This window comes from Somniosus microcephalus, chromosome 13, assembly GCF_052327205.1.
Source record: "Somniosus microcephalus isolate GS21.2 chromosome 13, FLI_Smic_1.0, whole genome shotgun sequence".
NCBI lineage: Eukaryota > Metazoa > Chordata > Chondrichthyes > Squaliformes > Somniosidae > Somniosus > Somniosus microcephalus.
Genome location: NC_140999.1, coordinates 160,602,942 through 160,620,537, shown reverse-complemented (window position 1 = coordinate 160,620,537; position 17,596 = coordinate 160,602,942). Strand labels below are relative to the sequence as shown.

At 42.7% G+C, this 17,596-nt stretch overlaps 1 protein-coding gene and 1 long non-coding RNA gene across 9 annotated transcripts in view; one reads left to right on the top strand and one right to left on the bottom strand.

Annotated features, from left to right (window-relative positions):
* LOC147108718 (uncharacterized) overlaps window positions 1–8,813 on the top strand; it is a 38,772-nt gene extending 29,959 nt beyond the window's left edge. The window contains exons 3-4 of the long non-coding RNA XR_015080635.1: window positions 7,632–7,796; window positions 8,503–8,813. This is a non-coding gene — a long non-coding RNA (uncharacterized LOC147108718). The remainder of the gene's footprint in view (window positions 1–7,631; window positions 7,797–8,502) is intronic.
* A 103-nt stretch (window positions 8,814–8,916) lies between these two features.
* The window catches only part of tpd52l2b (tpd52 like 2b), a 61,526-nt gene continuing 52,846 nt past the window's right edge, over window positions 8,917–17,596 (bottom strand). For all 8 annotated transcript variants that reach the window (XM_086005470.1, XM_086005467.1, XM_086005474.1 and 5 more), the window contains one exon: window positions 8,917–9,865. In XM_086005470.1, coding sequence (XP_085861596.1) covers window positions 9,758–9,865 — 108 coding nt within the window. In that variant the 3' untranslated portion in view covers window positions 8,917–9,757. The remainder of the gene's footprint in view (window positions 9,866–17,596) is intronic.

Sequence of the window (17,596 nt, the reverse complement as noted above, 5' to 3'; positions counted from 1 at the left end):
AAAAAGGCATCGGTACTTCTAAATCTGATGGGCGCAAGGACATACGGGCTGTTACGAAACTTGATCACTCCAGCCAAACCGACGGACAAGAATTTTAAGGAGATTGTTGATACCTTACAGGAGCACTTAAACCCAACACCGCTGCTGATAGCGGAACGATTCAAATTCTTCAGGAGGAATCAGCAAAAGAATGAAAGTAACGCTGATTACCTCACCGAATTATGAAAGCTGTCAAAGCACTGCCAATTCGGGGCAGGACTGGCAGATTCTCCACGAGACAAATTCGTATGTGGTCTCCTAAGCGAAGGAACACAGAAAAGACTACTTTCTGAGAAAGATTTGACACTGGACAAGGCTTTCAGTGTGGCTGTATCATACGAAGCAGCAGCAAGAGGAGCTGCAGAGATACAGCAAAAGCCACAGGACTTCGGCACCCATGAAATGACACGGGGTTTCGAGAGATGTTATCGCTGCGGCAGATCCACCCATGACCAGAAGGACTGCTGGTTCAAGGACAAAGCATGCAGGCAATGCAGAAAGATGGGACACATTGCACGTGTATGCAGATCTGGAAAGAAATCCGCTGACAGTAAAAAGGTCAATAAGGAAAAGTACAGAAAGGTGCAAATGATGACGGACAGCAGCTCCGAAGACCAGAAGAGCGATAGCGACTCCGGAAACAAGAGACTAAGCTGTCTCAAATTACATAATGTAATTGCCAAAGAAGATTACCAGACCATTTGGGTTACCCTCACGATAGCGGGGTCCCCAGTCAAAATGGAGCTAGATACAGGATCAGCTCTGACCGTCATGAGTCGACGGGATTACGAGCGGCTATTTCCGCATATACCTTTGAAAGACACATCCATTGTCTTGAAGACATATACGGGGCAGAAAGTATACCCCAGAGGGAAAATAAGGGTGCCTGTTGTATACAACGGCAAGGAAATACAGAAGTTGTATTTATATGTTCTGCAAGATGGTGGTCCACCGTTGTTGGGACGTGAATGGATCAGAAAGATACGTTTAGACTCGCACTCCATTCAGGCACTGACGGTGACCAGTAAGAAAAAAAACGATGATGATGTCATACCTGGACGATTAAAAGAAATCTTGGCTAACGCCAAAGAAGTGTTTCAACAGGAACTAGGAACCCTGAAAGGCGCCACCGCCTCAATAAAAGTGGAAGATGCGGCAATTCCCAAGTTTTTTAAGGCAAGGCCGGTGCCATACGCAATTCGTCCAGCCGTCGAGGCAGAGCTGGAGAATTTGGAAAAAGCAGGCGTGTTATCCAAGGTAGATTGGAGCGAGTGGGCAACACCCATCGTCCCGGTCATGAAGAAAACATTGAATAATGATAAATCTGAAGAACAGAGAAAAGTTTGCATCTGTGGGGACTTCAAGGTGACTGTAAACCCGGTTCTTCACACGGTACAGTATGCTCTTCCGAGGATAGAAGATATTTTCGCCTCACTATCCGGAGGGAAACGTTTCACCAAAATTGACTTGGCACAGGCATATCTACAGATGGAGGTTGAGGAGGCCTCTAAAAAGTATCTCACGATAAACACACACAAAGGCCTGTACCAGTACAATCGACTGGTTTTCGGAGTGGCATCAGCTCCGGCTATCTGGCAAAGAGCTATGGAGCAAGTCCTGCAAGGGATTCCGGGGACTCAATGCTACCTAGATGACATCCTTGTAACAGGAGAAAACGAGAACGAGCACCTTGCCAACTTGGAGCAGGTGCTCACGAGGCTGAGAGAACGGGGCCTACGAGCAAATCGCCCCAAATGCGAATTTTTCCAGAAACAAATATCATATTGTGGCCATGTCATTAACGAAGAAGGGTTGCATAAGTCACCTGAAAAAATTGAAGCGGTCGTAAAGGCCCCAGCGCCTGAAAATGTCTCACAATTAAGGTCGTTCCTGGGATTAGTAAATTACTATCATAAATTTTTACCAAACTTGTCGACGGTTCTGCACCCGCTTAACGCACTGCTACAAACGGGAGTAGTTTGGAAATGGAGTAAAGACTGTAAACGTGCCTTCCATAAATGCAAAGGCTTGATCACGTCCAGGGAAGTGTTGGCTCATTACAACCCATCACTGCCAATCAGACTGGCGTGCGATGCATCCCCTTACGGCGTGGGAGCGGTATTATCGCATAGATTCCCTGATGGCTCGGAGCGGCCGATAGCTTTTGCGTCACGCTCATTGAACTCAGCTGAGCGTAACTATGCCCAGATCGACAGGGAGGCACTCAGCCTGGTGTGGAGGGTGAAGAAATTCAACCATTACCTACACGGACAAAAGTTTACCTTGTTGACTGACCATCAACCCCTCGTCTCCATATTCAACCCTAAAAAGGGCGTTCCCATTATGACAGCGCAAAGGCTACAGAGGTGGTCCCTTTTCCTAGGGGCACACCAATATGACATAGAGTACAAAGGAACAAAACAGCATGGGAATGCTGACGGGTTATCGCACCTACCATTGCCAACGGTGGAAGAGGCGCCTACAGTGGACCCAGTGGAGATATTCCACTCGACCATAGTGGAATGTCTACCGGTGACAAATTCTACCATTGAAAAGGAAACGCGAAATGACCTGACTCTCTCACGAGTCTACGATTTAACGGTGAAGGGATGGCCAGCACATGGCGAACCACTGTTGCCAGCATTCTCGCAAAGAAGAGAACAGCTGTCAGTGTGTCGAGGAACCTTGATGTGTGGATCCAGAGTGGTGATTCCACCCAAACTCAAGGATAGAGTGCTAAAGGAGCTTCACGAGGGGCATCTGGGTGGAGTGAAAATGAAGAACTTAGCCAGAGCATTTGTGTGGTGGCCAGGTATCGATGGAGACATCGAAGAAATGACCAAGAGCTGTCTAGGATGCCAGAAGGTCCAAAACGCCCCACCACAAGCCCCTCTACATCCATGGGAGTGGCCCTCATCTCCATGGCAAAGGGTACATATCGACTTTGCTGGTCCATTTATGGACTCAATGTTCTTAATCGCGGTGGATGCACAATCCAAGTGGCCTGAGGTAATAAAGATGTCCTCCACCACCACGGAAAAAACCATCACAGTATTAAGGACCATATTCGCCAGGAATGGGCTGCCTGAACAGATCTGTTCTGATAATGGACCGCAATTTGTATCCGAAGAATTCAGGAAGTTCTTAAAAAAACAATGGGGTTAAGCACTACACGTCCGCCCCATACCATCCCGCCACCAATGGATTGGCTGAAAGGTTTGTCCAGACCTTCAAGAAGGCCATAAAGGCCATGGGTAATGAAGACATAAATCTACAACATAAGGTAGATAACTTCTTGTTTGCGTACAGGAATGCAACACATGTGGTTACAAACCAAACCCCCGCCATGATGTTTTTCAATAGAAGACTAAGATGCCGGCTGGATTTGGTCAAGCCAAACGTCAGAAGGGACGTAGAGAACCGGCAATTTCAAAGCATGAATGAAAGGCCAATTAGAACCTTCCAGATAGGTCAACCAGTTTTGGCCCGGGACTACTGTACCGAGAAATGGCAGCCTGGAACTATTTGCACACGACTAGGACCGCTGATGTATACCGTGGACATTGGAGAAAGCATAATAAGGCGCCATACTGACCAGATCATAAAGTCATCTGAAAAAGGACAACCTACACCACAACTCTATACGCCTAGTGATGAAGCAGAGATACCCATAGTATCTACCTCCCATCCGGTGATACTGGAACTACATGAACCCGACGCTAGCATTGAAGCCGAATCGACCTTGCCAAAAGAACCTACTACACCACCGCGGCGTTATCCGGACCGAGTCAGGAAGCCTCCAGAGAGACTGAATTTGTAATTGATTAACTTCAGCAAATGTGTATATTATTGTTCTTGTAAAAATGTTATTTAATAATTACTTAAAATGTTATGTACTATTTATCTAAAAGGGGAGGAATTGTAGTGTATGTACCTTTAAGAGGAACTATGTTTTTGAAGCCCCTGTATACCGTAGTACCAGTAGTGACCACTCGGGTATATAAGCCTGTGTAGCGTCTTGTGTTGTTAGTTCACCTCCAGACTTTGTTTAATAAACACTTGTTAAATCAACTCCTGCATTCCGTGTCTCCATTAACACATGGATCTAACACCAGAGATGCCGGGGAACATAGGGTCTGATGAAAGGGTGGAACTGAAAGAAATCAGTATTTGTAGGGAAATGGTGTTCGGAAAATTGATGGGGCTGAAGGCCGATAAATCCTCAGGGCCTGATAATCTACATCCCAGGGCACTTAAGGAAGTGGCCCTAGAAATAGTAGATGCATTGCTGGTCATCTTCCAGAACTCGATAGACTCTGGAACAGTACCCATGGATTGGAGGGTAGCTAATGTTACCCCACTATTCAAAAAAGGTGGTAGAGAAAAAGTGGGGAATTATAGACCGGTAAGCCTGACATCGGTAGTGGGGAAAATGCTAGAGTCCATTATAAAAGATGTAATAGCAGAGCACTTGGAAAGCAGTGACAGGATCGGACAAAGTCAACATGGATTTACAAAAGGTAAATCATGCTTGACTAATCTACTGGAATTTTTTGAGGATGTAACTGGTAAAATAGATAAGGGAGAACCAGTGGATGTGGTGTATTTGGACTTTCAGAAAGCTTTCGATAAGGTCCCACATAAGAGATTAGCATGCAAAATTAAGGCACATGGGATTGGGGGCAAGGTATTGACTTGAATAGAGAACTGGTTGGTGGACAGAAAGCAAAGAGTTGGAATAAACGGGTCGTTTTCCGAGTGGCAGGCAGTGACTAGTGGGGTACCACAAGGATCGGTCCTAGGACCCCAGCTGTTCACAATATATATTAATGATCTGGACGAGGGAATTGGATGTAATATCTCCAAATTTGCAGACGACACAAAGTTGGGTGGGAGGGTATGCTGTGAGGAGGATGTCGTGAAACTCCAGTACGATTTGGACAGGTTGGGTGATTGGGCAGAAACATGGCAAATGCACTATAATGTGGATAAATGTGAGGTTATCCACTTTGGTGGCAAAAATAGGAAGGCAGATTATTATTTGAATGGCAATAGATTGGGAGAAGGAGAAGTGCAGAGACCTGGGCGTTCTTGTGCACCAGTCACTGAAAGTAAGCATGCAGGTGCAGCAGGTGGTTAAGAAGGCAATTGGTATGTTGGCCTTTGTAGCAAGAGGGTTCGAGTACAGGAACAAGGATGTCTTGCTACAGTTGTACAGGGCCTTGGTGAGACCACACCTTGAGTATTGTGTGCAGTTTTGGTCGCCTTACCTGAGGAAGGACGTTCTTGCCATGGAAGGAGTGCAGCGAAGATTCACCAGGCTGATACCTGGGATGGCAGGAATGACGTATGAGGAGAGATTGTGTTGATTGGGCTTATACTCACTGGAGTTTAGAAGATTGAGAGGGGATCTCATCGAAACCTATAAAATTCTGTCAGGCCTGGACAGACTAGATGCAGGAAGGATGTTTCTGATGGCCGGGGAGTCCAGAACCAGGGGTCATAGTCTAAGGATAAGGGGTAAGCTATTTAGGACTGAAATGAGGAGGAATTTCTTTACCCAGAGAGTGGTGAACCTGTGGAATTCTCTGCCACAGAGGGTGGTGGAGGCCAGTTCATTAAATATATTCAAGAAAGAGTTGGATATATTTTTTAAGGCTAAAGGGATCAAGGGATATGGGGAGAAGGCAGGGACAGGGTACTGAATTTGGATGATCAGCCCTGATCTCATTGAATGGTGGAGCAGGCTTGAAGGGCCGAATGGCCTACTCCTGCTCCTATCTTCTATGTTTCTATGTGGGTTCTCATAGCAACACCTTTAATTTAGTGGAAGTGAGTGCAGTCAATGGGGAAGTTGTTCAATGTGAGAACAAGTTCATGCGGGATACCTATCATTTGTTTTTCTCTCACATGGCAGCTGTCGATCATTCTGCCATTGCCATTTACACTTCATCTAGTCATCTTTTGTTCTTAACTTGTCCCATTACCATCTCCTTTTGTCTCTTAATCTCTCCTGCCTTTCATCCTTTCACAGACCTTCCCTTTTGTACTTTCCTCCCCTCGCCCTGCCTACACTTGCTTAAAAACCTGTTACTTCTCCAACTTTTTCCAGTTCTGACAAAGGGTCATCGACCTGAAATGTTTCTCTACAGATGCTGCCTGACCGGCTGAGTATTTCCAGCATCCGCAGTATTTTGCTTTTGAGATTAAAAGACAAAAGGGATGGTGGTGCAAGGCTAAAGATGATAATGGGACAAGGTAAGAAACAAAAGATGAGTCCAGATGAGGTGTAAATGGGAATGGCAGCATCATCAACAGTTGCCATGTGAAAAAAATAGGGGCAGAGATTATGGTCTGAAATTGTTGAACTCGATGTCGAGTCCAGAAGGCTGTAAAGTGCTGAATCGAAAGATGAGGTCCTGTTCCTCGAGCTTCGTTGGAACACTAAGAGGCCGAGGACGGAGAGATCAAAGTGGGAGTCGAGTGGAGAATTAAAGTGACAGGCGACCAGAAGCTCGGGGTCACCCTTACGGACTGAACGGAGGTGTTCCGCAAAGCGGTCACCCAATCTGTGTCTGGTCTCCCCAATGTAGAGGAGATCACATCGTCAGCAGGAATACAGTATAGTAAATTGCAAGTAGAACAAGTAAATCACTGTACAGGTACAGCAAGCAATAAGGAGGACAAATGACATGTTGGCTTTTATTGCAAGGGGGTTGGAGTATAAGAGTAAGGAAGTGTTACTACAATTGTACAGGGCCTTGGTGAGACCACACCTGGAGTACTGTGCAGTTTTGGTCTCGTTTTCTAAGGAAGGATATACTTGCCTTGGAGGCGGTGCAACAAAAGTTCACTAGATTGATTCCTGGGATGAGAGGACTGTCCTATGATGAGAGATTGTGTAGAATAGGCCTATACTCTCTGGAGTTTAGAAGAATGAGAGGTGATCTCATTGAAACATACAAGAGTCTGAAGGGGATTGACAGGGTAGATGCTGAGAGGTTGTTTCCCCTGGCTGGAGTGTCTAGAACTAGGGGGCATAGTCTCAAGATAAGGGGTAGGCCATTTAAGATGGAAATGAGGAAGAATTTCTTCACTCAGTGTTGAGAATCTTTGGAATTCTCTGCCCCAGAAGGCTGTGAATGCTGAGTCTTTGAGTATATTCAAGGCTGAGATAAGATAGATTTTTGGACTCTGGAAGATCAAGGGATATGGAGATCAGGCAGGTAAGTGGAGTTGAGGTTGAGGATCAGCCATGATCTTATTGAATGGCGGAGCAGGCTCGAGGGGTCATATGGCCTACTCCTGCTCTTATGTTTCACCTGGAAGGAATGTTTGGGGCCCTGGACAGTGGGAGTGGAGGAAGTAAAAGGGCAGGTGTTGCATTATGCTTTCCATCCTATCCCAGACCTTCCCTTTTGTTCTTTCCTCTCCTCCCCTCCATCTGCCCCTGCACTTGCTTAGAAATCTGTTACAGCTCCAACTTGTTCCAGTTCTGATGAAGGGTCATCGACTTAAAACATTAACTATGTTTCTCTCTCCACGCTGCTGCCTGACCTATGTATTTCCAGCATTTTCTGTTTTTATTTCAGATTTCCAGCATCCACAGTATCTTGCTTTTATGATTAAAGCATTACTGGATACAGCATTCATCAGACTGAAATGCAATTTCTGCTCAAGGTCACTCAAAACAGTCCAGCAGAAATTCCAGAAAGGAAATCCAACTGTTACAGGCCATTGCCACATCATTAACTAAGGTGTAAAGACTTAATATTCTGCTTGCATGACTGCGACAAAGAAATAGCTTTACATCAAAGAGAATCCACAGAATAGCAGCCTAGTTCTGGTCGCTAATTTTTAAATTGTTGTATGGATGCACCAGGCTCTGTTGTCATTTAAGGTTCACATGTTGTGTAAGTGTGATAATTGGCTTATTTAAATTGATAAATGGAAAATCAGACAGGTTTCATTATGGGTATGCAATCCATCACACCCAAATATAACAGGAAAATCTGCCCTACAAAATAATAGATTGTCAAAAGCTGAGGCCAACATTTCATTTGAATTGGTTCCAGTTCTCTCATACAAGTATTGTAGTTTAGCATCTAAATAAGGTTAATTATTGGACTTGGGAACTGTGTGGTTTCACTGAACTTACTCTTGAAAGTAGATTGTGTGTTATATTTTAAGTCTACATGTGCAATAAACTTGTTATGTAGCGGACAAGTAATATTTATTTTTAATACTGTATTTAGAAATTTCTGAAAAATCTACTCTATAGAATTTTTATATTTCCTTTGCTTTGTCTTTTCTAAAGTTGCAAAGACAAGCAACTCCGATTATAATTTACATAGAATTTTAATATTTAAAAAACAATTAAGAATTGTTGACTGAGTAACCCAATCCATAGTTTGTTATGCCACTTTATGGTTCCGTTGCATTCTTAATTTTCTTCTTTTGCAGGATGAATTGTGACAGTGCAAAACAAATACGAACAAAATATTGGATGTATAATCGGCCAGTTATACAGCACCCATGGATTCTGTAGTTCAATAGTATAATAGTAATACTGCATGCTTGCACTGCTCGGCAGAGTCATAGAATTATATATGTTACAGCATGGAAACAGGCCATCAAGTCTCTGCCAGTCCTTTCCCCTCCCCACATGAACTACACATTATACATTCAAAAAAAATGTAGAATGTTCATTGCCAACCGCTAGTTGTCGGTGAAATTTTTAATAGAAAAATCTAATCACTTTTAACATTGGAAGTGTTGTCCATGCTCAGGAAACAAAATTACAAGAGGGGAAGTGTGAGAAGGGCAGGTGAAGAAAAGAAAGGAATATGGTTTATAGATCAATCAGAATAAAAAGGCTTATTCTTTTGGAACGCTTTAATAACCAATGTTTAATTGTGAGCATTCTGGTGATAGAAAGGGGAATGTACAATTATATCCTGGCATACATGGAACAGAACAACCCCCATCTTTTGTTTGCAAATAGAAACGGTCAGACAGAATTACCCATAATGCATCAAAACATTCTAAACTAAAACCTACATTGTGTGTTTCATTCCATTAAAACCCACCAAGATTTCACATTAATATCCCCTATAGCCCACTGGATATAAACTATAACCAGCTAGTATTTTTGGCTTTAAAAAAAAAAAAAAAAATTCAGCTTGCTGCAGTCACTAACATAAATGTACTAAACATACATATTTAAAGCTGTTGGACATACAACAAAAGCAGAAGTAATCCCTGCCCAAATAAGCACTCCTCAAATGATGTCTGTTGTGGCACATAATCATCCTATACAAGCTTAAATAGTACTGGAAATTCTATCCACTTATGTCCCAGAGTTGGCCAATACATATAAAAGTGTCATTAAAGCACAAAGGCTAGTATGATATGAATCTGAGTTAATAGTAGTGTGCCAAGTGCTTGCTACTCTGTTGAAACTGAGGTTTTAAGGTAGTCAAAGCTAGTTTTCAAATAGTGACAATAACTTTAAAGAGATTCTGAAGGTCAATATTTTTGCTCAAGTTTTACATATTACAAAATGGTTATCAGATTTTCAGGAGATCAGCAATAATATACTTTTTCACCAAATGGGCATCAAATAACCATATTAGCGTGATGTTTGCAATTGCATTAAATTCAACTGTTGTGTAGATTTGGGGTTCAGTGAGTCAGGTATGAAGAGAACAGCTCTTGCTCAGAAAGGTGCATTGTCATGTGGAAGTTTTTCCTCTGCACTTGGACTTGTAGCAGTCGGAGTATGATAGCCATCTTTGCTGTTATTTTCATTTCCAACAACCTTAGCCTGAAAAAAACCACAATGTCAGTAAATATAGCTAGTGCTGTTACAATGTCAGATAGAATGTTTGGCAATGTTTCTAAATAAGCACCTTAAAAATGTGAACAAATTATGAACTTGCATTTATGTAGTGCCTCAACTCCGAAGTATTTCACAACCAATTATTTAATGGCATACAGTACAGTTATGTGGGTGAACACAGCAAGGTCCCACAAACACCAAATTAAACAAATGGCCAGCTAATCTGTTTTAAAGACAAGTGGAACATCTTAAAAAGGAATAATTCTGAACATGCAAAATAAATGCATTCCTAATACCTACAAGCTCAGACTAAACAAATGTCACCATAAATCATTTAACAAAGAACTTTGAGGAAAAGCAATTTCTACAAATCGTGCAGGGAGAAAGGGAAAGGGTTCACTGGGATAAGAAGAAAATGCAGAAACACATTATAAAGATGATCAGATGAACCATTAAAAAGCACAGCAGCAGAGGCTAAACATAATGGTTAACATCGTCAGTACTATAACATTAAAGAGGTCTGAGGTGAAAATCCTAAAAAATGAAAATGAGCTTAAAACTGATGAACATAATAGTAAAATACTGTGCAAGGTTATTTTCTCCAATTAGTCACAATGGAAGTCATCAGCAACATACCCTCTGCAAACGAGATAAATTCATTAACTTCCAGCTCAGTTGTATAAAGTCCCAAACAGCCTTAAAGGGCTCAAAACAACCAGATTCTCAGAAATAGACAGTATTAATCCCAGAGTGATGAGAGAGATTAGGATGATGATTCATGGGGCACCACCAATCATTATGAGCGAGTCTCTGGATACTGGGGAGGTACCAGTAGCTTATTACAGTAATGGGCTAACCTGGTGCCCATATTTGAAAAGTGGCCAAAACAGACTCAGGCCCTATTAAACAAACTCAATGTTGTATGGGTCCAGGGTAAACACTAGGAATAGATAAGAAATTGGCTGATGGGTAAAAACAAGTATTCATTAGAAGAGTTACGTCAGGTGGGGAAGGGAGGGAAACATTGAGCGAGATGTTTCTAGGTTTGGTGTTGGGACCACGATCATTAGTAATTTACATAAAATAAGTTGGATTCAGAAACTCAATGCAAAGTAGTCAAATTTCCAGAGGATACCAAACTATATGGGGCAGTTGAATCAGAGGAGGCAGCTAAGAATTTACAGAATGAGTTGGATAAAATATGCAAGTAGGCAGAACAATGAAACTTAATGCAAATAAGTATAAAGTATTACACATGGGAAAAGAAATACACATACTCCATGAATGTTGTTGAAATAGCCAAGATGAAGCAAAAGGAGACCAAGGACTCTTGGTAAACTTGACACCCAGTATGTTCAACTAATGCGGAGCAACAATTGCCAAGGCCAATAAAATGTCAAACTACATAAACAGTAAAATACAAGTCACAGGAAGTCATGATTAAGCTGTATAGTGCTCTGATCAGATCGTATTGAGTACTGCGTACAAGTTCTGGCAGCCGAGACACAAGGTAGATATTCAACCTCTAGAGGCAGTTCAGAGAAAGAACCATGAAGCTAATCCCTAGTGTCAAATGTCTGAGTTATGAGGAAAAACTGGAGAAACTGGAGAAACTTGGCCTTTGCAGCCTAGAAAGGAAACATTTGGAGGTGATTTTAGAGAGGTATAGAAGATAGTTATGAGACTAGAAATGGTAGATCTGGAATATTAATTTAAAGTAAGATACAAGAATAGGACAAGAGGGCATAGCTCAAACTATTAAAAGAAATTTAGGGCTGATAGCTGGAAATTTTTCACACACAAAGAGTGGTCAATGTATCAAAGACTTCTAAGAATAGTGGATGTGAAAACTCTGGAATCTTTTAAACAATTTGGTGCTGAAATGGGAGGTTTTTAGATCATTCTGGGTGGGTGAAGAGGAGTTGAATGGCTTTCCTCATCCCTAACAATCTTGAAGGATAAATGTTAGGACACTGGAAGAACTCTTTGTTCTTCTTCGAATAGCACCATGAGATGTTTCACTTCCATCAAAACAAGCAGATGGTACCTCCAATAATGCAGTACTCACTCAGCATTGTATTGATCATTGCACTGTACTCTAGATTACATGCTCAAGTCTTGGAGTGGGGCCTGAACCCACAATTCGGAGTCAAGCAAAAACATTACCAACGAAAGCAAGGTGACACTTAGCCTAAGACTAGAAGAAACTTTAATCCTTTTCTGCAGATGCTTTTCTCTAGAATGCTAATGTCACTTTTTGGGGGTTACAACTATGCTGCTGCAGGGAGGAATTTGGTGCAATATATACTAGTATTGAGCTAAATTTAGCTCTCCAAGTTAAATTCATAGGACAGCAAGGCTGGGAGATATAAATTAGAGTTCAGATAGAATATCTGAACCAGCATGCTAGAGATAATAAAATGTAGTTTAACATTTTAATGATCGTTCACAACTATTAATGCTGTGACAGTTCTATTAATTTCTACTCAACAGGGGTCATTGCCAAGTTAAGCTGTTAGATTCTGCACTGATAGTCAGGAGAGAAAACTGGAAACTGTAGGGAGGTGATTTTGCCTTAGGCTAAAGGCCAAAATGCAGAGGAATTATTCTGTCCAAGTCATGTAAGACAACTCATTGATGTGGAGAAGCATAGCATGTTTATTACTTTGTGTTCTTACACAAAGACAAGTTGTATTGATTGAAATAAGTGAATCCGTTCACAACTGTTGCTCTATATAGTCATGTGATGGGAAATAAAAGCAGCTCAATGATTCGCACAAAGCTTCAGCTTACCAAGTGTTTGCTCGTTCTGCTTTTGGAGATTGAAGAAGTACACAGGAATATCCGGTTCAGGCCACAAGGGGATACTATTATACCATAGTTTGACCTGGAGCTTCAATAAGCAGATGGGAGTGACCGATACTTTCTTGGGTACAGTGTATCAATGGCAAATTTGACTTGATAATAGCTGACATCACATCACAGCCACTGGTTTACAGTCTTCAAATATTGATCACAAAATGCATTCCCAAAACAAGAAAAAAATCCAGGAATTCCATTCATTAAAAACTGAATGACTTATTCAATCATAAATCACTATAAAGCGTAATTACAATACCAATTATTTTGATTTGATCAAAACAAAGATGATGCAGTATGAGTATCAACAGATAGTCTTAGTTTCAAATACTGACAAATTAGAGAGAGATTGTTGCCTGGTCACAGAGAACATTAATGATTAACAGTACCCTCTTATGTTATTAAGCCATACACGCACATTTTAAATCTAATCATGTCAAAAATTAGGACAAGTATAGAATGCTTGTTAACAAAGTTTAAGAAACAGATAGAATCATAGAAATTCCAAAACAGAAAGAGGCCATTTGGCCCGTTGTGTTTGTACAGGAGGTAGCTACTTCAATCCCTGTCCCCCTCCCCCACACTCCAAAACAGAAAGAAAAAAAAAATCACCCAATTTTATTTTTAAGAGCAAAACTGGGGAGTGTAACTTGGCTTCCATATCTACATACCATTGGTCACATAATTCGCAGTTTTTACATGTGCACTGATGATACCAACTCTGTTGACCCTTCCAATGCCTCTGTGCCATCAGAATGCCTGTCTAATATAATCTTGGATAAGCCATAATTTCCTACAGCTAAACATTGGGAAGACTAAAGCCATTATCTTGGCCCCTGCCACAAACTCCATACCTTTGCCACAAACTCCATTCCCCCTGCCGGGCCACTGTCTCAGGCTGAACCAGACTGCTCACAACTGTGATCTGAATTTCTAACCCAGTGTCCTTCCCATCATCTCCATGACAAACACTGCTTACCTCCATCTTTGCAACATCATGTAACTCCAGCATACCACAGCAATACTCATTCACGCCTTTGTAACCTTAAATTCAATTACTCCAATGGTCTCCTGGACAGCCTCCCATCATCCATACAGATCAGTTCATCCAAAATTTTACTGCACATAGCTTATCCCACACCAAGTCCTGCTTTCCCATCACCCCTGTCCTTGCATTCACTCCTGGTTCTTCAATGCAAATTTAAAATTCTCATCCTTGTGTTTAAATCCATCCATGACGTTCCAATATCTCTAACCTCCTCCAGCCTTACAACCCCCAATCACTGAACTCTCCATTCCTCGGACTCCAGCCTCTTGTGTATCTTTCCCTCCTTCTGCTCCATTGGCAACCACGTCTTCAGCCACTTAAGCGCCACACTCTAATTCCCTCCCTAAACCCCTATGCCTCTACATTTCCCTGTCCTCATTTAAGACCCTCCTTAAAAGCCTCTTCTTTGACCAAAGCCACCTCTTCAACCAAACTTTGTCATCCCTCCTAATAGCTGCTTTTTAAGCTTGGCATCTGTTTTTATTTGTCTCTGAATTGCCATGGGACATTTTTCTATGATGGAAGGCGATATATAAATGAAAGTTTCAGTTGTTGTAGCAATGAGAAACTGGAACCCAAATGGGAAAATCATGACAAAGTGGTGGTAGATAGAAAATCAGACCACAAAAACTTCTTTATAGATGACAGATATAAACTTCAGCAACAAAAGGGACTTTCATGTTGGTCTTTTAAGTCAGATTCCAGGAACCAAATATTCACACAGCTAAATCTAAGGAACAGATAACTATTAAACTGTTAGATATTTTCATTAACCTTTAAACTCATTGAAATTAGCTTTACACAAATTTTCAAAGAACCATCAGGTTCTCACCCACTTTGGCTATAAATTCCAAGAACAACTAGTTTCCTCACTGATGTGTCACACCTGTTGGTTTCAGTGAGTTACCCACCAATAACTCCCTCCCCTATCCCTCTCCTGTGTTGTGTGTCTCAGAGCCATCGATTATATATTAAAAATGGTGAGTGGTCTCAAATTCAACAGGTACTGCACCAGTAAGTGGCACTGTACAAGATGAGTACAAGAAATCAAGGTACAACCTCAGAAAAACCATCAAAAATGCAAAAAGACAATACACGGACAAAGTGGAGTCACACTATCATAGCTCAGATTCGCAAAGGATGTGGAGTGGACTACAATCTATTACAGACTACAAAGGGAAACCCAACTGTGTCATGCCCAGCAATGCCTCTCTCCCGGATGAGCTTAACACTTTTTACGCCCGGTTTGAGGCCAACAACAACTGGCCTGTTACAAGGACGCCCGCGGCTCAGGACGACCGGGTCTTCTCAATCTCCGTGGCTGACGTGAGCAAGACCTTTGAGTGTGAACACCCACAAAGCACCCGGTCCAGATGGAATCCCTGGGCGTGTCCTTAGAGCATGTGCTGACCAGCTGGCAGCCGTGTTTACGGATATATTCAACCGTTCACTGTACCAGTCTGTAGTCCCCGTCTGTAGTCCCCACCTGCTTCAAGATGACATCGGTTATTCCAGTCCCCCCCAAAAAAGTAACCTGTTTAAACGACTACCGCCCCATAGCACTCACTTCTGTCATCATGAAGTGCTTTGAGAGGCTGGTCAAAACCCACATCAACTCGTTACTACCTGACACACTGGACCCACTCCAATTTGCCTACCGCCCAAACAGATCTAGGGATGATGCCATCGCCACTGTACTGCACACTGCCTTATCACACCTGGATAAGAGGAACACCTATGTGAGAATGTTGTTCATTGATTATAATTCAGCATTCAATACCATTATCCCCTCCAAGCTCGTCAGTGCTGGGTCCCCAACTCTTTACAATCTATATTAACGATTTGGAGGAGGGGACCGAGTGTAACATATCAAAGTTTGCAGATGATACAAAGATGGGACGGAAAGTAGTGAGTGAGGAGGACATAAAAAACCTGCAAAGGGACAGAGACAGGCTAAGTAAGTGGGCAGAGATTTGGCAGATGGAATACAATGCTGGAAAGTGTGAGGTTATGCACTTTGGCAGGAAAAATCATAGAGCAAGTTATTATCTTAATGGCAAGAAACTGGAAAGTACTGTAGTACAAAGGGATCTGGGGGTCCTGGTGCACGAAACTCAAAAAGTTAGTATGCAGGTGCAGCAAGTGATTAAGAAGGCCAATGGAATGTTGGCTTTTATTGCTAGGGGGTTGGAATATAAAAACAGGGAGGTATTGCTGCAGTTGTACAAGGTATTGGTGAGGTCGCACCTGGAATACTGCATACAGTTTTGGTGTCCATACTTAAGAAAAGACATACTTGCTCTCGAGTCAGTACAAAGAAGGTTCACTCGGTTAATCCCGGGGATGAGGGGGTGGTCATATGAGGAGAGGTTGAGTAGATTGGGACTCTACTCATTGGAGTTCAGAAGAATGAGAGGCGATCTTATTGAAACATATAAGATTGTGAAGGGGTTGGATCGGCTGGATGCGGTGAGGATGTTCCCAATGAAGGGTGAAACTAGAACTAGGGGGCATAATCTTAAAATAAGGGGCTGCTCATTCAAAACTGAGATGAGGAGAAACTTCTTCACTCAGAGGGTGGTAGGTTTGTGGAATTTGCTGCCCCAGAAAGTTGTGGAAGCTACATCATTAAATAAATTTAAAACAGAAATAGATAGTTTCCTAGAAGTAAAGGGAATTAAGGGTTACGGGGAGCGGGCAGGAAATTGGACATGAGTCTGGGTTCGGAATGGTCATGGCCCTATGGGTAGTGGAGCGGGCCCAGGGGCCGTGTAGCCTTGTTCTGCTCCTACTGTGTTCTAATTCTGTTAGATTTCAGGAGATGGTTTTATTCCTGTTCCTGGCTGGGGTGGAGATCGCCTTTACAGAAGGTAAGTACTGTAGAAAATATAGGGACAGAGTGATCTCCTGGAAGAATTTCGATCGCCTAGATGGGTCGGAGAGGAATTTCCCAGATTTTTTTCTCCCAAATTGGCCATTGGGTCTTTATCTGGTTTTTCGCCTCTCCCGGGAGATCACATGGGTTCGGGTGGATGCAGAGTGATAGAAGATTTGAGGTTAGGATCAGATCAGCCATGATCTTATTGAATGGTGGAGCAGGCTCGAGGGGCCGATTGGCCTACTCCTGCTCCTATTTCTTATGTTCTTATGTTCTTACCTCCCTATGCAACTGGATCCTGGACTTCCTGATGGGAAGACCCCAGGTGGTGAAAATAGGCAGTGACACCTCCTCCACACTGATCCTGAACACAGGAGCTCCCCAGGGTTGTGTGCTCAGCCCCCTTCTGTACTCCGTTTACTCACGACTGCGTGGCCATGCACAACTTCAGCTCCATCATCAAGTTTGCTGATGACACTACCGTTGTAGGCCTGATCACAGATGGCGACGAGACAGGCTATAGGGAGGAGGTAAGAGCCCTAGGAGAATGGTGCAAGTACAACCTCTCCCTCAACATCAGCAAAACAAAGGAGATGATCGTGGATTACAGGAAGCGGTAGGGGGAGGGACACACCCCAATCTACATCGAAGGGGCTGAGGTGGAGAGGGTCAGCAGCTTCAAATTCCTGGGTGTATTCATTACGGAGGACTTAACGTGGTTCCATCACATCGACGTTGTAACCAAGAAGGCATGCCAACGCCTGTTATTCCTCAGGAGACTGAAGCAATTTGGAATGGCCCCCCAGATTCTCACCAACTTCTACCGGTGCACCATCGAGAGTATCCTGTCCGGCTGCATCACTACCTGGTATGGCAACTGCACCGCCACAGACCGCAAGGCTCTGCAGATGGTAGTGAAAGCTGCACAACA